Source organism: Hibiscus syriacus, unplaced genomic scaffold (assembly GCF_006381635.1).
Source record: "Hibiscus syriacus cultivar Baekdansim isolate YM2019G1 unplaced genomic scaffold, ASM638163v2 tig00111402_pilon, whole genome shotgun sequence".
In the NCBI taxonomy this organism is placed as follows: Eukaryota; Viridiplantae; Streptophyta; class Magnoliopsida; order Malvales; family Malvaceae; genus Hibiscus; species Hibiscus syriacus.
The window spans coordinates 3592848-3613797 of NW_024063082.1; the positions used below are offsets into that span (position 1 = coordinate 3592848).

The following is a 20950-nucleotide window of genomic DNA, read 5'->3' on the forward strand; positions in this document are numbered from 1 at the left end:
AGTTGTAGGCTTTTGGATTTATCTTTTTGGATCCTAGCCTGCTTCGGTTCAAGGGTGATTGAAGAGCAAGTAGCTGTGAATATGTTGAGTTAATGTAAAACATAAAATCCACATTATCATATACACTTATAGCATATGGTTATATAAAATGAAAGCCTTTTTCTCTGTGTTTAGTGTTTTATATATATAAGGGGAAAAAACCTTTAACAAGAATCTAAAGTCTCACTACCCATAAATGTTGTTGTTGTAAGGAAACTGAAATAACAGATACGGAAATCGAACCATAGAAGAAAGACTCGGGAAAAGAAATGGGCCGAGCAGAGCCGACGAGGGAAACTGCAAGCATTGCGGTGTGAGTTATAAGCAATGAGTTGAAGAACAATGTGTTTTACATTTTTTTTTGTCTGTATATATACCGACTTGATCAGTTATAAGCGGCGTGAGTTATAAGCGATGAGTTGTTGAACAATTTTTTTCAGTACACGACCAATGTTGAATTTTGTGATTTTTCTCGAATAGCATACCACTCTTAGAATCTATATCTCCTAAATATCATATTTAATATCTGGTGGAGAATATTAGTCTAGTTAATTCTAATCGAAAATGTCATGATTCTTGCCAATTTACCTACATTGATTATCGACTTATGGTTTGGTCCATATAAAATACTGCCATCGATCAAAAATTATGACATGGCCCTAGCAAGTCTCCGCTAGCCAACATACAGCGGCCTAGTCTGGCGTCTCCAACCACCGCCTCTCTTTCCACTTTCCGCCCCAATCTCCACCTCCTCCCCTCTCTTGTCGGTTGAACCTTTAAGTGTTAGGATATAAATCGAGTACAAGTAATTTCCCTATAACCAGATTTGTGAGAATGCGAAATAAAAGCGGAAAAATAATACCCGAAAATTGATAACGGAGTTCAGCCAATTGTGCTTACGTCTCCGGGATGCTGCAGATCTTTTACTAAGAGAGAAAATTTACAGGTGTTTACAAAACACTCACTACTCACAAGAAATCTCTCTAGTATAGGAAGAAATAAATGTTTTGGGATGATTTTGAAGCTAAATGGGCTAGGGTATTTATAGTTGAAACTTAGAACTAATCTTGTAAATACCCTAAAGTGTGCAGTGGCTAAATGTGTGATTTAACCATTTTTTATTTTAATTTAATATTGGGGCACCGAATTCGGTGCCCCTTTTATCAATGAAAATATGCGGTGCCCCCCCCCAATTTTGAAAATTCTGCTGAGAAACAATTCAGCTGGGCCTCACCTTTGATTACTTTCAACAATCTCCCACTTGAAGACTGATTTTAATCTGTCTTCACACCTCGATCGATGCAGCAGTATTTCTGTTCTTTTATTCTAGCATGCCAACTGAAGCTGAACACAACTTCAGTTTGTCTGTAGTCACCGTCTTTGTCAATATGTCTGCCGGATTTTGAGCTCCACTGATCTTTTCAAGTTTCAAAATCCCATCTTCCAGAAGAGACCTGATAAAATGATATCTCAATTGTATGTGCTTCGTCCTGGAATGAAAAGACGGATTCTTTGCTAGATGGATAGAACTTTGACTGTCGCAACACAAGACATTGTTTTCTTGTTTCTTGCCTAACTCTTCCAAGAAACTTTGGAGCCAAACCATCTCCTTGCTGGCTTCCGTAACAGCGACATATTCTGCTTCAGTTGTGGAGAGAGCAACTATCTTCTGTAGTTGAGAAACCCAACTCACTGCAGTACCTCCTAGAGTATAGACATACCATGTAGTGCTCCTTCTGATGTCAACATTTCCGGCTAAGTCAGCATCTACATAGCCTGTCAGCATCGTATCTCCACCTTTGAAACAAAGTGCTTTGTTTGTGGTACCCCGCAGATATCTGAGGATCCATTTGACTGCTTCCCAGTGTATCTTGCCTGGATTATTCATGTACCTGCTAACAGCTCCCACTGCATGAGCAATATCTGGTCTGGTACAAACCATGGCATACATCAGACTTCAAATTGCTGAGGCATACGGTACCTTCACCATGTGTGCACGTTCTTCCTCCGTCTTTGGTGATTGGTCTTTGGAGAGTCTGAAATGAACACCTAAAGGTGTACTTACTGGTTTAGCATCTTGCATGTTGAACCTGGAAAGTACTTTGTTGATGTACTCAGCCTGTGATAACATCAAAGTCCCCGACTTTGTGTCTCTTTTGATCCTCATCCCAAGAATCTGCTTTGCAGCGCCCAAATCCTTCATAGTAAACTGCTTCGACAATTTTTGCTTCAAGTGTATAATCTCTTGCATGTTTGAGCCTACAACGAGCATGTCATCAACGTACAACAATAAAATAATGAAGCTATTGTCGAACCTCTTGATGTAGCAACAATGATCTGCTTGGCATCTGGTAAAACCACTGCTACCTATGAAACTATCGAACTTCTTGTACCACTGTCTAGGAGCTTGTTTTAAACCATACAAGCTCTTCTTCAACCTGCATACCAGGTTTTTCTTGTCTGCCTCTATGAAGCCTTCTGGCTACCTCATATAGATTTCTTCCTCCAAATCACCATGAAGAAAAGCTGTCTTTACATCTAACTGCTCAAGATGTAAATTCTCTGCAGCTACAATTTTCAACACCAGTCTGATTGTAGACAGTTTTACTACTGGAGAGAAAATTTCATTATAGTCAATACCTTCTTTTTGCTGAAAACCTTTGACTACCAATCTTGCTTTGTAGCGTTTGCTCCCATCGTGCTCTTCTTTGATCCTGTAAATCCACTTGTTGTGGAGCGCTTTCTTGCCTGGTGGTAATTCAGCTAATTCCCACGTCTGATTTGACATAAGCGAGTCCATCTCATCTTTCATGGAAGACTCCCACTTGACTGAATCATCCACCTGCATCGCTTCATCATAGCACTCTGTTCACCATTATCAGTCAGCAACAAGTAGTGCAAAGAAGGCGAATACCGTTGGGTTGGTTTAGGAATTCTGGAGGAGCGTCTCAGTTCTGGTGTGCCTGGTTCTTCCTCTTGAACTGCTTCAGGACTGATCTGAACATCATTTCCAGAAATCTCCACGAACTCAGCAAATTCCTTTGTTTTAGCTTCGGTATTACTTGATTCTGTGGTTGACCTGTCTTTGTACATCACATTTTCATTGAAAATGACGTCTCTGCTTCTGATGATCTTTCAATTTTTGTAGTCCCAAAACCGGTAACCGAACTCATCACCACCGTAACCAACAAAGACGCATTTGTTGGACTTGGCATCAAGTTTACTTCTTTCAACAGAGTTTATGTGTACATAAGAAATACAACCAAACACTCTTAAGTGTGAAAGGTTTATTTCTTTCTTGCTCCAAGCTTCCTCTGGTATTCCGCCATCCAAAGGAACTGAGGGCCCACGGTTGATCAGGTAAGCTGCAGTGTTGATAGCTTCAGCCCATAGAAATTTGGGCAATCCGGCATGTATCCTCATGCTTCTGGCACGTTCATTCAGAGTTCTGTTCATGCGCTCTGCTACGCCATTCTGTTACGGTGTTATGGGAACTATTGTCTCCATCTTGATCCCATTGTTTGCGCAGAAATCTCTGAATCTACTGTCTCTGTACTCTCCTCCATTGTCAGACCTCAACCGCTTGACTTTCAAACCAGTCTCATTTTCCACCATGGCCTTCCATTTTCTGAAGGTATCAAAGACTTCTGATTTCTTCTTCAGAAAATAAACACACACCTTCCTTGTTGAATCATCGATGAAGGTGACATATATAGTGAGCCTGCAAGAGATGGAACTGGGGATGGTCCCCATATATCAGTATGAACCAATTCTAACCTTTCTGCCTTTGGAGTCTTGCCAATCTTTGTAAAGCTGACTTTCTTTTGTTTGCCAAAGATGCAATCCTCGCATAGTCCGACATCTACATTCTTTAGATCCGGCAGCTTCCTTTTTGACAAAAGGGTATTCATCCCTTTCTCGCTCATATGGCCAAGCCTTTGGTGCCATAGGTTTGATTTTCCGTCAGCATCTGCTACTGCAATGATATTCTCTAAATTCGAGGTTACATAGAGAGTACCAGTCTTCTTACCACGAGCAATGACGAGTGCTCCTTTGGTAATCTTCCATTCACAGCCTGAAAAGGTTGTACTATAACCTTCTTCATCAAGCTGTCCAACAGAAATCAGATTTCTTTTGAGGCCATGAATATGTCTCACTCCTGTCAGCTTCCAGGTGGTCTGATTTGGCAGCTTTAGTCGGATGTCTCCTTTTCCGACGATCTTCAAGGTTTCATCATCAGCTAAATGAACCTTCCCAAAATCACCACTGACATAGTTCTCCATGATTTCTCGGCATGGGGTGGAGTGGAAAGATGCCCCTGAATCCAAGATCCATGATTCAATCGGACTGTTGACGCTTAGAATCATGGCATCACCTGTCTCCTCTGTCATGTTGGCAGATTCCTGTGCGCCGGTATTTTTCTTCGGTGCTCGGCAATCTCTTTTGAAGTGACCCTTCTTGCCGCAATTATAACAGGTAAAATCTTTATTACATGTTCTTGATTTTCCCCGTCTGGATTTGGATCTGCCACGATTTGAATTTCTTTCTGAAGTTCTCCCTCTAGACTCCGTGTGCAAGGCTGAGGAGGTTGATGCTTCACCCGCTTCTCTTCGTCGAATTTCTTCACTCAATACCAGATCCCGAACATCGTCGAATTTTAATTTGCTATTTCCCGACGAGCTGCTTACTGCTGTAACAGTAGCATTCCAACTGTCTGGTAGAGATGATAAGAGAATTAAAGCTCGAACTTCATCATCGAACTCAATTTCCACGGAACTCAACTGGGTTGTGATTGTGTTGAGTTCATTCAGGTGTTGAGCCACTGATGCCCCTTCCGCCATCCGCAAATTGAATAATCGCCTCATCAAATGAACTTTGTTTGAGGCCGATGGCTTCTCATACATACTGGAGAGAGCTGCCATAAGACCCGCCGTGGTCTTTTCCTTTGCTATGTTGAAAGCAACATTGCGGGATAACGTCAGTCGGATAACTCCGAGGGCTTGTCTGTTGAGAAGAGCTCAGTCTTCATTCTTCTTGCCCTCTGGTTGTTTTCCTGAGAGGGGTTGATATAGATTTTTCTGGTACAGAAAATCTTCAATTTGCATCTTCCAAAAACCAAAGTCCGCACCATCGAACTTTTCAATTTTCACATTCCCTTCGTCTGCAGCCATCGCTCCCACTCGAATATGGCTTCGTTTGGATCGTTTCTGACAATTTCTGCGAACCGCCGTGTATTAGAACACCTCCGTCGACAAACTCGTATCGCCGACCGAATTTCACTATTCACGAAAATCATTATTCACATGAATAGTAATGAATAGTAACCTCGCAGAAAAATTGACAAAATTCACAACCAAAAGCTCTGATACAGTTGTTAGGAAATAAATCGAGTACAAGTAATTTCCCTATAACCAGATTTGTGAGAATACGAAATAAAAGCGGAAAAATAATACCCGAAAATTGATAATGGAGTTCAGCCAATTGTGCTTACGTCTCCGGGCTGCTGCAGATCTTTTACTAAGAGAGAAAATTTACAGGTGTTTATAAAACACTCACTACTCACAAGAAAGCTCTCTAGTATAGGAAGAAAGAAATGTTTTGGGATGATTTTGAAGCTAAATGGGCTAGGGTATTTATAGTTGAAACTTATGACTAATCTTATAAATACTCTAAAGTGTACAGTGACTAAATGTGTGATTTAACCATTTTTTATTTTAATTTAATATTGGGACACAGAATTCGGTGCCCTTTTATCAATGAGAATGTGAGGTGTCCCAATTTTAAAAATTCTACCGAGAAACAATTCAATTGAGCCCCACCTTTGTTACTTTCATCATTAAGCAACGACAATAATACGATTTATATATTTGATCCAAGAAAATGGAGTAACTCAACACCAATCAGCAAACAGATTCAGCATCTCCTGCTTTCAGTTCCACAACAATTGGAATCAAGAATTATCTGTTTTCACCTGTGAAACTACCCAAAGGTAAGAGCCGGTTATTGTATATCTTTACGTCTCAACTTTGATGGGTTAGTTTCAGTTTAAACCACTGAGGTTCGAAATCATTGTGATTAAGCCCTTTCCTCTTCCAAAATTATAGTAAAATTTTCTACTTCGTTGCTTTCCATTTTTAAAGAAGATAAAGAACGAAATTAACATTTGTTTTCTACAACTACATACACCCTCTGGATATAATCCTAACAAGTTGTGTCCATGTAAAAATTAATTCCGATATGTAATTTTAAAATGCAGAAAATTTTCATTATTTTTTGAAGAGCAGTCCAATCCTTAGGCTGAACATTGACGGACGACGGTGATATTAATAATCCAAACGGAATATTCAATAAATGGTTATTGGGTGTTGCAGATGGTCGAGAGGAACGCCTAACCCCAACTAAACACTTTCAATCAACCAAACAAGTGTTATTAATCAAATAGATTTTTTGTTTACTTTTATTACTTTAAATCAAATCTTTCTACCTAATTTTAATAATAAGCAGCGAAACCGACTCGGTTTCTTTCTTTTGGTAAACTACATAAATGGCAACTAATGTTCGAGTATTTTTTCATTTTGTCTATAAAATTTCAAAAGTGACAAATTGGTCACTAACGTTATCACTTCATTACAAATCGGTCACTCGACGTTCACCGTTGGTGGCGTAGGTGGCGGAAAGCTTACTTGGCAACACCGACTGCCACGCTGGAAATTCAATCCCTGTTAACTAGTCACCTGTCAACTACACCAACTTTGACCGCGATTTTCAGCGTTGATATCCTCTATCCTTCTGTTGCGGCCTATGTTCCTTGGCTCGGAAAAGTAAATCAAGTTCCTGGTCTGGCCGCGTCGTCAGCTTCTAGCTGTCGATGTCGCCTTCAAGGAGGAACGAGTTAGAGTCAGCGAAGAGGATCCATAACTTTGTTCACTTCTCCAGACATAAAACGGCGAGGGCGGAGCAATCTCAACTGTCGAAATTGAAGAGCGTAATGAAGAAATCGAAGGACGTCGGTTCTAGCCATAGTCCAACAATATCTCCCTAATCGACGCCTCCCAATGCCTTGCCCAACAACACCAAGACGACATCTGGTGAAAACAACAATAATGCCATCACCAACATGGGTGTCGCTCCAGTTGCCAACACTCGATCAACTATCGTCACCACGTAGATGAGTTTCTTATCTATTACTAATCAAACAATGAAAAAAAAATTAAACGATTAAATGTAAAAAGATATTATGCAAACTATAAACCTGTTGGTTCTTGATGGATATTCTTAGAAAATATGATAACAACTGGTATGTCTTTAAATGATGAAGATTGTTTGATTTTTCTCAGGAGATAATAGCCCATCATTTCATGCATTCAATAATCCGTGATGATCAAATTCACTCTCAATTGTTGATCATTAGAATAAACTGACGCAACACTCGAATTCCTACTTCTAGAAACTCCAAAGTCCTACTTCTAGAATCTGCCGCAGTAACTATAAAACATAAATATCAAATTCAACCCATGTTGTGTGTCTCAATGGAGCAATTAAAGAATTGTTTTTACAGGAAAATATAACCTTGATAAGAAGAGGTATGGAGAAGCCTTTCAATAATTTTTCTATCGATGAGTCTATCATCAACAACAAGGGCATGGAACTGAGCTTGAGTAGTCATTCTCAAGATTGTTAAACAAAGAGAAGACAAAGGAAAAACCCAGAAAATAAGAAGAAAAAGAAGAATATTGGGAAGTAAATAAGGAAGAAGGAGAAAAGAGAGGGTGGATTTTAAAAGGATGACCTGTATATTTCTCAAACAGTGCTGAAGTTAAAAGTTGCAACAACTACAATGCACGTTAGTGGAGAAGCGAGGAAACAATTCACTTTGGATCGGAAGTTGGCGTCGTTGAGAGGTGATCGGTCAATGGGGATAGTGTTTTCACTTTCCAAGGTGGCGGTCAACGTTGCCAGGTAAACAATTAACTATCTAACTGTGATTTTCGTCATGACCAATGGTTGTTAACATTGAATGATTAATTTGTAATAAATTGATAATGTTAGTGATTAATTTGTTGTTTATAAAACTTTAATGGGAAAAACGAAATATTATTCAAATATTAATGGCTATTTTTGTAATTTAAACTTTTTTGACAAACTCACAATTTTTCTTTTTTATTTTAAATTACATACATTCTAGAGCATCAGTTGCCCTTTTTTTCTCTTTCTCTCAGATATTTCTTTTTGTCATTATTTGATTCACAATTTATAACTCGCTAAAAGCTTATACAATTATATGTATTTATATAGATTTTTCAAATTTTATAAAAAATATTTATTTTTTTATTTTTAAAAAATAATTAAATATTTTATTATATCATCATTCACATTTAGATCATTATATTAGTATAATAACAATCAATGATGATTTTCATAGATTATACGATTATGTTAATTAATTTTCTAAATTTTAAAATTTAATTAAATATAAATTTTTTGAAAGATTGAATTATTCTTTTTCAAAAGTTCAAAGACTACAAAAATCATTAAATTAAAATTTTATTATTCATTAACATAATCTGAGGCCTCACTAACAATAAATAATGTTGTTGTCACTGTAAAAGAAAACTGAAGCAACAGAAATGGAAATCGAACCCTAAAATCAAAGTGTAAAAATAAAAAACTTTAATAACCAATTCATGTGTCAAAACTTCTTTCATATCATATGATATATTAGTCTCGTACCAAAGATTTTTGGTGTGGCGACTGATTGGGAGATCGGCCGTTGCGAAACGTGTTCGGCCTCCATTGCTAATGGACGGTCAGTTACATAGTCGGCCATGTTGCATATGTAGGTCCCACGCAAGGACCGACTATAAAGCAACAGAAATCAACTACTTTTCTTAATAGGGCTGAGTGAGAAGATCGAAAAATTGATCAAAACCGTATTATATGATTCAAATCTATTTTAAATTTGTTATAAGGTAAAGTTTTAAAAATTATATTATTATTTTTATGAATTTAGACCTTGTAGGTTTGCCTTCAATTTAAACTTGAAGTTAACTTTTCTTTAGATGTTAAATTTGAAAAACAGTAAATGTTTAAAAACTATAAAATCAAATGAATTGAACCAAAATTAATATTACGATTTTTGTGACATTTCATTTCTATTTTATTTTTAAAAGAATTGCATAAAATGATTCAGCTCATATTTTATATAAAAAAAATCAAACCGAATATACCATTATCTCTTACTTTCATAAATTTTCTTTCCGATTTTAAAATTCCTAAATTAGTTTTAAATCAAATCCAAAAGCATCATTTTTTACGTGAAGCATTATTTTAGTTTGATATCCAGATGTTAGAAACGTCCTACTTTTTTATTCTTTCTCTAGTATTTCCTTTTCTTTCTTGTGTTGAAAGATAATGCATATACTCTATCCAAGACGAAAGGGAAAGCATATATCTCCAAGAATTTCAAACAAAATAACTATGTATATTATAATTTTTAAAATATTAATTTATTTGTTGATACAACACTAAATTATTTATATAGAAATGAAACATATGCCAATATATAGCATCAACAAAGGTCAACAGCCTTGGTGCGTAACTAAACCCAAGTGGCTTTAAAGGGGTCTCTTATTTCGGCTGTCCAAGGTGCGTAACCAATCCTCAACAACAATTATTATTTCTCTTTTATTTCAAATATTAATCAACGTATACCCAATGATTGTATAGCTTCACCTCTTTTTGGCCTTCGCCATGAGACCTTCTATTTTGCCCAGGTTAAGCTTTGGAGGAAAAAAATGGTTGGTATGGGACAGTGAATTTTTTTTTTAAAGGTAGGATTAAACGAACAGTGTCATCGGACGCTCGAAGCACATGACGTCTTCGAAAAGTCGGTCAAAACACGACTCCTTTAGATTCTTTAGCTCCAGCGACCGCCGTTGCATTAAACTTGAAGACTGCAACAGAGAATGAGGTGTTGCTTTAAAGATAGCAGCAGAGAGGGAGAAGAACTGCAGTAGAAAGAGAGGCTAGCCATGAGGGTTCGGCCGGAGCTTGAAGATGCCGTGTGCTCCGGCAATTTTCCTGAATATACCATCTGTTCCCGATGTCTTTCCAAAAACACTATTCAAAACGCCCTATCTGAGAAAAATAATATGGGTGGTGCTTTAATTGGGGAATTTTTTTCCCCGGTACCTTACCTAAGCATTTTTGCCGTTTTGCCCCATTACCATCTTCACCAAGCTGTTTTCTTTTTCCACCATTGTCTCCTGCTCGAACTCTAAATTGATTACAAAAGCCCTTTGCTTTGCATGTTAAACTAAGATAAAACGAAAACAAAAAATAAGGGTAAAGATTTGGTAAGGGTATTTTATTGCGCTTTTTTCCTCCCGAAAACTACAACACAACAAAGATTTAAAAACAAAGCCAGAAGACATAAGCGGCGGCAACAACCAAACATGTTCCAGTCATCAACTTGAACATGTTATTGAATGAACTTAAATAAAACTACATAAAACACCATTTTCAGTACTTGTTTTCATGCTTCTTTTTTACCGTCATCAGTAGCAAATCCGCCATTATTGCCGATGTTACCTCCGCCACCGTTCATCCTGGTGAGAATAGTACTCATCATTGCCTTTTCATCAAAATTATGAGCATCCTTCACATCGCCGTTTGTGTCAATGAATAGCATGAAATCATCAACCAGTTTTTGGTTGGCGGCTTGCTTAGCAAGCATGCTCTGCTTCTTTCTCTTAAGCATTTCGCATTCCATAGCTTTGTTTCGAAGCGCCGCTTGACGATCCCTCAGGAACTTTTTCATCCGTGTTTTCTCCTTTCTCTTCCTTCCCAAAGCAGACATAGCAATAATGATATCTTGGAGATCCTGTTTGGTTCAAAAAAGAAAAGAAAACTATATACATTAACAGAATGTAATGCATGATTATTGTTCAAAACCAATAAAAACAGGAAAGAAAACCGAAATAGCAGAAATAAAAATCCAACCATAGAGTATGAAAGGAAGACAAGGGGATGCTGAAAGATGTTTAACTGTGATTTCATTTCGAATGTGAACGTATATATATGTGTTTGGTTTAGCTGTGGGACCAATGGCAAACGAAAGAGTCGGTTTGTATACTTGCGATAATCCTGCTGAGGTCGAAAGAGACCTCCAGTATCGCGCGTGAGCAATGGTAACCATTCTAGTCAATTTAATATTTTATTCGGCTTTGTTAACACTACTAGTATGTTAGCAGTAGGTACACATGTCAATGTATGGTGGTTAAAGTTGTTAGGTCGTTAGACAGTCTGTTAAATTTACAACAGATTGTATTGACTGCAGCTTTGCATGCATGGCTTGTATATAAACCAACGATAGTGTATTGAATGGAAGTGTGAATATTCTTCATAAATAAAATGATGTTATATTCTCTTAGTTACTGGTATTTCAAGAGGCTTTAATAGTGTTGGACAACTTAAACTATGGGTTCTAGTGGCAGTACTAATTTAAGGGAACCCTTCGAGTTACACTATCATTGCATTTTGTCGTGATTCATCTCCTTCGTTATTTACTTCAATTTGAGTGTGATAAATTCACACACTAAATATGCTCTCCTATTGCAACAAAGCCCAAATGATTTACCACAATCATTAATCATAAATCTTGACATAGAGATAACTCATAACATGTGTTATTCTTGTGTTCAACTTTCTTCATAAAACAGATTTTATTCTAATTTCAACATATTTTTTTAAAAAATTTCAATCAAATATTATGTTCTTTATTATTTTTGTTTTTGTTTTTAAATTATATCTCTTTACCAAAATCAAACACACCAGAGGCAGGCTATGATTCACGCCAATTTACCTACTTTAATTAATGATTCATTAATTTTTATGGTTTGGTCCATATAAAATACTGCCGCATATCGAAAAATGACCATGTGCACAGCAAGTTTCCGCTAACCAACATACTGCCGCCTAGTCTGGTGTCTACATCCATCGCCCCGCCCTGCACCTCCTCCCCTCTTGTTTCTCGTATGGGGATGGATTCATGCTTACATAACTCTCTCCAAATTCTTTATTGGATAAATGGAGGTCTTATAGGTTTCTTTTTAGGGAAAATGGAGTCAGGTAAGGAGATTCCTTGTCGCCATACATATTCATTTTAGTTATGAATGTCTTGTCTAGGTTATTGAATTTGGCAGGTCAATATTGTGTGTTGGATTTTCGTTCAAAGTGTAAAATAATTGGGCTGACACATATCTGTTTTGCGGATAATCTCTTAGTGTTTACTAAAGAAAATGTTGAGGCTCTGTTGGTAGTAAAGAGGATTATGGAAGTTTTTTATAAGATGTCGGGTTTGCAGTTGAATGCTTCAAAAAGTGAGCTATATTATGTTGGAATTGGGCCTTCTCCGATGCTAAATATGTTCGAGCATACTGGATTTCTTATTAGCACTCTTCTATTGAGATATCTGGGAGTCCATTTAGTTTCTAAGAGCCTTTCATACTTGGATTGTGAGAGCTTGATTGATAAAATTGTAAGGAGGATTCAGACCTGACCATCTAAGTGTTTATCATTTGCAGGAAGATTTCAACTTATTCAAGCTGTTATTTTTAGCATTCAAATTTTTGGAGAAGAGATTTTATGTTACCTTCAAAATTGTTTAAGCAAATTAAAACATAGTGTAATTATTTTCTTTAGAATGGTTCGGATGGTTCATTAGGGATGCTTGAGTTAGTTGGTAAAGAATGTGCTATCCCAAATGTCAAGGTAATCTTAGGATAATGAATATTTTAGTATGGGATAGAGCTTGTATGATGAGATGATTGTGGCTTCTTCTCGCCTAATCTGTTTCACTTTGGGTGGCTTGGATTGAGAAATATATTTTGAAGGAGTGTTCTCTTTGGAAAACACCTCTGGGAATAGCGATAGTTGAGTCTAGAAGAAGACTCTTAAATTGTGGGATGAGTATGCTCTTGTTGATAATTTAGATTGGGTTTCCAAACTTTGAAGGTTTGGCAAGCGCTTAGGCATAAACAAGATAAAATACCTTGGTTTAAAGTTCTTATAGGGGATTTGTCTATACCTCGTTACTCATTTGTATATTGGCTTATGCTCCTTGACCGTTTGTCACCAAAGGCTCATATGTTGTATAGGGGTGGTCAGACTGACTCAACTTATATTTTTTGTGATTCTGAAGTTGAAACAAGGGATCATCTTCTCTTTTTGTTGCTTGTGATTTCTCTAGGCAAATTTGGATGGAAGTTCTGCATGTTTGTTATGATAATAGACTTTTAAATTATTGGTTGGATATGATGAATTGGGTGAAGGATCATGGTAGGGAGAAGTCTTTGAAGGCTACTATCGTTTGGGTAGTCATGTTGTTATTTTTACTATATTTGACATGAGAAAAATAACATATTGCATGGTGTGGCCCCTCAACAAGTTAAGGGTGTTGCTCTTTATATTAAAGGCGATGTTAGGTTGAAGTTGCAAGAATGTACAAAGATTGTTTTTTACTGCCTCTGTTCTTGTTGCAGAATAGGGTTTACTATATATTTTTATTTTTGTTTGCTTATTCTCATGTTCCATCTTCCATGTGGGGATTTGTTCCTAATTGTGTTGCTCTTTATTTCTTTGGTTGTAATTATTTTGTATAAAGGTGGTTACTTTGGATAAATAATACATCATTTATTCAAAAGAAGGAGAAATTTAAAATTGTGAATTAAGGGGTATTTTTTAAAAATTGTGAAAGGGATAATTTTGTTTAAACGAGAATTTTCATGGGAAAAATCAATGGTTTAATTAGTAAGAAATAAGAGATTTCACTATTGAATACCTACGTATTCAAATATTCGAAATATTAAATATTTAAACTGGATGTCAAAATAATCAACTCATATTCCAACTCATAAATTTTGGGTATCAAAATAACTCCGTCTTCAGGGTAATTACAAACAACCACGCAATTAAATAATCTCACACCCGTTGCTTCCTGATTGTTGCATTTGGTTACAAGTTTTGTTTTGTATTTTCTTTTTCTGATAGTTTGTGATAATTATATTATAGTATTTATTTAAAATATTTTTAATTATTAATAATGTACATGTATATTATAGAAATATTCTTTTATAAAAAACAATAATTCTTTTAACTATTAAAAATATTTGATGTGTATCCCACAAAAATAAAATAAATAATATATCTGACTGACAACCAACCGTAGGATTAATGGTGCGGCCTGTTAAAGTCCTAATCCCTCTTTTCATAAATATGTTACAACTGACCATCACATCTCTCCTTATTTTCTAAACTCGTAATTAGGGTCTTGATTAAGGGAAGTCGGTTATAATAATTAATCATATTACAAACCTTTTAATGATCATGTGAATTCCTAATCCATCTCTGCTTAGACTATCTTTTAGCATCTAATCAAGCTATATTCCTTGGTCAATTTACGGCATGAAGTGGTTGGGTATTTTGGGTACAAAAGGTATTTACTATTTAGAGTAATTTGGTAGGATATATATTTTGATTAACTACTAGTATTTTTAAAAAATATAATTACATATATTTGTATTTAAACTCTAGGTTAGAGCAATATTAAGAGGTGATTTACATTTTAATTAAATTCAAAATAAGTGTTTTTAATTTAGATAATATTTCAAAATGCCGAAACTTACCCACCAATTTTTTCAATGTAAGAAACTCTATATTTAAAAACTAACTGTTTTCTAACCCAAAATTGATTGGTAAAATCACTATGAACCTAAAAAATTGTTTTTGAAAAGAGAGAGATAGAGAGGACACTATTGTTTTTGTTTAACCTTTTTTAACCCCAAAAACTCATTTCACGATGTTATTCGTACCATTTCCCCTTCCTCTGTCTGACAGGTACAAAGAAAAAAGCATGTTTCTGTTCGTTTTAATCGTGTTTTTATTGATATCTGAGTTATTTGTCTTGTTGCTCTTTACAATGTGCAAGTATGTAAGGATTTTGATTGTATTGTGCTTCTTCATGTTCTTCACATCGAACAATTCAAGTTTAATCTTGTTCATAGTATACCATCTTTCCTTTTGACATATTCTAAAATTTTTGTAGTTTCTTAATTGTGTGAATAATTTTCTTCTCTTCGCGTTGCTTTTCTTGATTAATGCATGAAGCTGCAATATAATTTTTGGTTTTAAGTGCGAAGGCATTCATGTATTTTTGTATTTAAATTGCAATATAATTATTGGTTTTAATTGCCTTTCAATTTTTAATAAATGATTAAGCATATCTGTGTTAAATTCATGTTCGTATGTAACACATTTACGTATGATTATTCTTATTATTTTGGTTTGTAAATTTGGGGTAGATTAGAAGTGAAAGATGGGGGAGAGGATGGTGGTAGGTAGATACTGGTGTTACATATGTTCTCAAATGGTGAATCCAACAATGGAGGCTGCAATCAAATGTCCATTTTGTGAATCTGGATTCCTTGAAGAAATCACCAGCATCAGACATCACTCCCACAACAATGGCGGAAATGATTCGGGATCAATGAGCACTGTTTCCCTTTGGGGTCCAATCTTGCTTGGTTTGATTGGTGGTTTAGGCTCTTCCCAGTTACGCCTGACGGGCAGGGCCCAAACCAACGATGCCAATGATTCCACGGATGACGAACACGGAAGATAGTTCGAATCCTTGGTTAGGAGGGGAAGAAGAAGAGGCTTAGGTTCAGGTATTCGGATGCTTCAAGACACGAGTACTGAATCGCAGAATCCCGGAAACGGTAGTTCCGACCGTACTAGGGGTGGTCGAATGATCTTGTTCGATCTGTTCAACGATGAGGCCTTGATCGTTCAGGGTTCGTTTGGTTTCAACAATGGACAAAGCTCCAATCCAAGGTCAGTTGTTTCCTTTAGCGATTACTTACTGGGACATGGTTGGGATCTTCTGTTGCAGAATTTGTCCGAAAATGACCCAAGTCACCATGGAAGCCCACCGGCAAAGAAAGAAGCAGTTGAAGCAATGCCGAATGTTACCATTGATGACAATGTAGAATGTTGTGTATGCTTAGAAGATATTGAGATGGGGAGTCAAGCAAAAGAGATGCCATGCAAACATAAGTTCCATGGTGAATGCATTATTCCGTGGTTGGAGCTTCATAGCTCTTGCCCTGTTTGCCGGTTCCTGCTTCCTTCGGATGACGAAAAGATCGAAGGGAATAGAACCGGAAATGGAAGCCGGGGTGGTGGCAGGGCGGGAAACCGAAGGAGGTACTGGATACCGATTCCATGGCCTTCTGAGGGTTTAGTGACTTTATCGGGTTCTTCTCAAACCGGTTCTTCTTCTTCTTCAATTGCTTCATTGGAAGCCATGCCTGGAAGCTCAAGTGGAGCTCAGACAGATGATAATTGATAAACATTTGTTTCATTCTTTTTCAGATGATATTATGAACTATTTTTTCAGGCCTTATCAGAAATCTCTGCTGCATAATTTGTTGTATGTAGCTGGTCTTTTTGCTGCGGTTGTATATTCATTAATTATTTTATCAATAAAATCTTGAAAAGGGTGAATTGATTAAAATAATTCCTTTCATGAAATTGCAATACGATTGTCCAATAACCAGTGTCATACTGGCACTTGCTGGACAAAAAGTTTGATAAGAATGCCAATACCAAGACAACCAAAAATAATTATATTATGATTGTTATTATGAACAAAAAAGAAAAGTTACCTAATCAAACGGATTAATCTCATACTGATTATTGCTGGTAAAGATCTGACATGGAAGTCTTGTTCTTTATCAATGGTGCCAAAAAGTATCCCATGTAGATGCTGATGACTGCTACCATACAAACAAATAAAAGAGGGAATCCCACTTTAACTTCTTTTAACTTCGCCTTTTTCCTCAATAGCGCCTGCATAATATTCACATACAAGTTTATGTTAATAAATTTAAATGGGTTTTACGTAATAACTAAAGCATACATTTACCCTCGCCTATAATAGACTTCTGTGGTACTTGATCCTGATTAATCGATTAATAGGTTAAATATCAATGATTATATAAAAAAACATACATTAACCCTAAAAAACAAAACAAAAAACTAAAACATGTATCATTTTGATTTAATCTAATGAAAATCTATAGAATTATTAGTATATGGTGGCTGATTCATAATTTATAATCTAGAATTTTCACTTTACTAAATGATAATGATTATGTTATCCGGACTCGAATATGAAAGCACAGATAGAAAACTTACTAGCTCGTCTTCTAAGATCTTTCTTTCTTGAGCGCTTAACCTGTTTTCTTCTGTCAGTTTTAAAATGGTAGCTTCAGCCTGAAAAGGATGACCATTAGTGTTACTAATATTTTTATACGGATATTTCAAGCAAAATGAGGAGCCTAAAGCAACAACATAAGACAAGAAAAGACAACATATGCAAATAAATGATGGCAAAAATATTCAAACGTTATTTTCAACTGTGGCAACTAGTAATTTTGGCTACTAATTAATTGAATAAGTTCTTATAGATCGAAGCTTACTTTATAGAAAATTGTGCTTCCAAGGTTAGTAACAAATTGCCTTAGACGTACCTCGCCTAGCTTAGATTCAAGGTTGTCCACGTTTGATTTCATTTCTTCCACATCTTTTGCAAACTTTAGCTCCTTCCCTGTCTTCAAAGTTTTCCCTTCACCATCCTTCAATGGATTGGACTCTTTGTCCTTCACAGAATTAAATTCCTCAGTATCAAGACCATTCTCCCTTGGCTTTGAGTCCACGTCTTTCACTGGCTTAACTCCTTGCTATTGAAATTATTCTTTGGTTTCAGCTCGGAGTCTTTTCGTAAATTTTAAGGCCTCGTCATTAACATCATTCTTTGGGTTCAGCTTTAAATCCTCTGCACAGAACATATCTTTCCTTGGCTTCCACTCCACATCCTTTGTTGGCTTTAAATCTTCCAAATTTATCATCTTTGATTCCTCAATCTTGGCGACCTGTTGCAGAGAAGAGAACATCGATAAAAGTGCTACTGTTAGGTATAAGCTTAGTCTCACATTTGAACAAAAGTTCCATTCAAGTTCACGTTCACATTAAAAGAATATATATGTTCCTTTAAAAGATAATGCAATCACACATACAAGTAATGTGTGTATACAAAGATGTAAGCACGTCAGAACCGAAGTGTCTTTACTGTTAGGGCTAAAAGAACTAATAATGTATATCTAACTGTATGCAATGGCACATGGATCCCAACTCTACTGAATTTGTGCTCTTTTGGTATTTAAGCATCGTGATGTGTTCCCTGATTCGTTGTCCCATTACTTGTTGATGATACTGGCAAATGATGCGGGCTGACAAGAGCAACTTTAAGCTTGTGCTCTTCAATATACCTTCCACTGTCCTTGACAAACTATCAAACAAAACGATGAGCGGAAGTAAACTTATTATTATCAAATAAAGCACAAGCAGACCATAAAATCACTTACTGTGGCAGATGTAATGTCTGCGTCAATTGTTCCAACAGGGACAACTGTGCTTTGGATTAAGAACTTATCTCTGCATATCATATCAGGTGGTGCTTCAAACTGAGCTTGCATGGTAACTAAATAAAAAATAAATAAAAGAGGGTGAGAACATATAATATGGCACAGGGGAGTAAAAAAGTAAGGATAAAGAAAACGAATGAGAAATTTCAGTACTATCTTTCATTTACAAGATTCATCATTAGTTTTGATTCACTTGTTCTGCCACTGATGAGGCAGCACAATGGCAGATTGTTCTAAGTATCAAGATTGTTGTTAGTCAAGCATTTAATTTTTGTTTGCTCAATATATTTGCATTCACAATAAATTTATCATGAATTATCAAATAGGATAGAAACCAGCTAATAGCCAACTACAGAGACATGCACTGCATTTGAAGCACCTAAACTACTACAAAAGTTTCTCTTATCGGCTTATCCCAGTCCTTAAACTTTCCTAGATGGCAAAATCATTGAAACCTGTAGGCTCCCTTAGCCAGGTGAACATATATCTACTAACACCTTAGTTATGAGCCATTATAAAATTAAAGGCAACTTAGCTAGGCATCTGTAATTGCACGTCACCAATCTTAGGATCACATTTGACTCAATTGAGTTAAGCTCGAGCTCATGTAGCTCAGAATGCCAGATTCAAGTATTCTAATGTTTTACACAATTAGCTTTGACGCCTAATGAACACAAGCACAAATAACCAAATTTGAAGTCGAGTACGGATATCAAAACTTATATTTTTAATATGTAAATGAGCTTTCAATGAAACCAATCAAGTGAGCTAGAGACAGTTTGCTTGTATCTCGAATCAAGCTGAAGCGTCAAAAGTAAAACTTGGTCATGCTCAAAACTTGAGCTTCTTGCTGCTTGAGCTCAACTCAATTCGATTAGAGTCGTTCATTTAACTTCACTGTAATTCGTTCGTTACACTCACAAACATTGAAATATACAATCCCGTACAAAAGCTCCTTACCTGTAAAAATCACATTTTGATCCGGGCATAATAATGCCAACATTTGGGCCCACGCAGTTTTCTTGGGAGATGTAGTTTTAACCTGCAAAATACCATTGCTAAAATTACATTGGAGTCCAGTACTGTGAACTTTTAAAAATTCCAGAACAAAGGCCATAGACTCTGTTAAAAGAAAAAAAATAAAATGAAAAGAATGGCGAAAGCGAAGGTTCAAAGATCAGACCTTGAAAGCAAGGCATTGGTCAGTGTTATTTGTGAGTCTAACGGAGCACTAGCATTGCTTCTTCAATATAACTAATAAAAAAAACTTAAATGAGAAATAAACAATTATATAAATTAATGTCAAAGCTAAACTAAAAATCATATATTTTAAATTATTTAGCCCTTCAATTCTTTCACAGAAAATACAGAACAAAATATATATAATTGCTGCAAAAAAAAAACTTAATCTCTACTCTGTTTTCTATAAAAATGAATTAAGAGATAAAGAAACAGGTTTAAAGGAAAATTTGGCGATAAAATAAGATTGATCATTTCTCCTAATAATTGAAAAAAAAAACCGACTAAATTGTGTCTTAACCGATTACTATTAAAAATAGTTCTATGTGATAAAAATGAACTGGCAATCAAGTAATTATGTACTCATATGAATTCAAGCTCCTTTGGCTCAATCTCCAAAAGTTGTGTATTCATTTTCCTTCTTCAATTAGAATACAAAACGTAATCTGCATATAATAATTACTATCATACTAATTAGCAAAAACGGTAAGCTAATCCAATTTTGAATGATAGATATTGATAAAAATATTTTTTCCATAAAAAGTCGAACGAAAATTGAGTTTGACGTGCTTTGACTCAGATCAGAGTTGAAGCAACCCTGTTTGAATTCCAAACAACGATTAAGCAACGATTTCAGTTCGTTGAAACTGAGGCGAGGATATATATATTGAAATCAAATGAACAAAAAACAAGAAGATGTTTGAAAATCTTTAAAGCAGAAAACCAGATAATGACTCGGCTTCCAACTCGGATCATTTTGAGCTCAAACAAACTCGGAACAGAGTCGAGCTTCAACTCAAGAGAAACGGCAGCATTGTATTGCCATCTTTGAAAGGGATCACGAGATCGGAACTCGAGAAAGAATGAGTCAAAACGACACCGTTTTTCGGGTCTCCAGTTGCACTGAGCATGAAATTCAGTGGGAAAGTGAGAAACAGGAGAGCGAAAGCTTACCTGGTTTAACGAAAGAATCTCCGGTCAGAGACTGAGAGAGAGAGAGAGAGAGAGAATGTTGCGATCGGATTTTGGTGGTGGAAGAGATGGAAACAGAGACAAATAAAAAGGCTGAAGAAGCGAAGTGAAAGTGACAGAAGACAATCAGAGAAAAGATTCCAAAGCTTCTTTTT

The 20950-nt window shown here is 36.1% G+C and overlaps 1 protein-coding gene and 2 pseudogenes across 1 annotated transcript; 1 reads left to right on the forward strand and 2 right to left on the reverse strand.

The window, feature by feature from the left end:
* Positions 1 to 10559: 10559 nt before the first annotated feature.
* Positions 10560 to 11074, reverse strand: LOC120161901. Its single transcript, XM_039172109.1, has 2 exons — positions 11041 to 11074; positions 10560 to 10921 (listed from the first exon to the last, which is right to left on the reverse strand). The coding sequence occupies exons 1-2, from the start codon at positions 11041 to 11043 to the stop codon at positions 10574 to 10576; spliced, it is 351 nt and encodes a 116-aa protein (XP_039028040.1). The 5' UTR covers positions 11044 to 11074; the 3' UTR covers positions 10560 to 10573.
* Positions 11075 to 15370: 4296 nt separating this feature from the next.
* LOC120161932 lies at positions 15371 to 16548 on the forward strand (annotated as a pseudogene).
* Positions 16549 to 16732: 184 nt separating this feature from the next.
* Positions 16733 to 20916, reverse strand: LOC120161931 (annotated as a pseudogene).
* Positions 20917 to 20950: the final 34 nt, after the last annotated feature.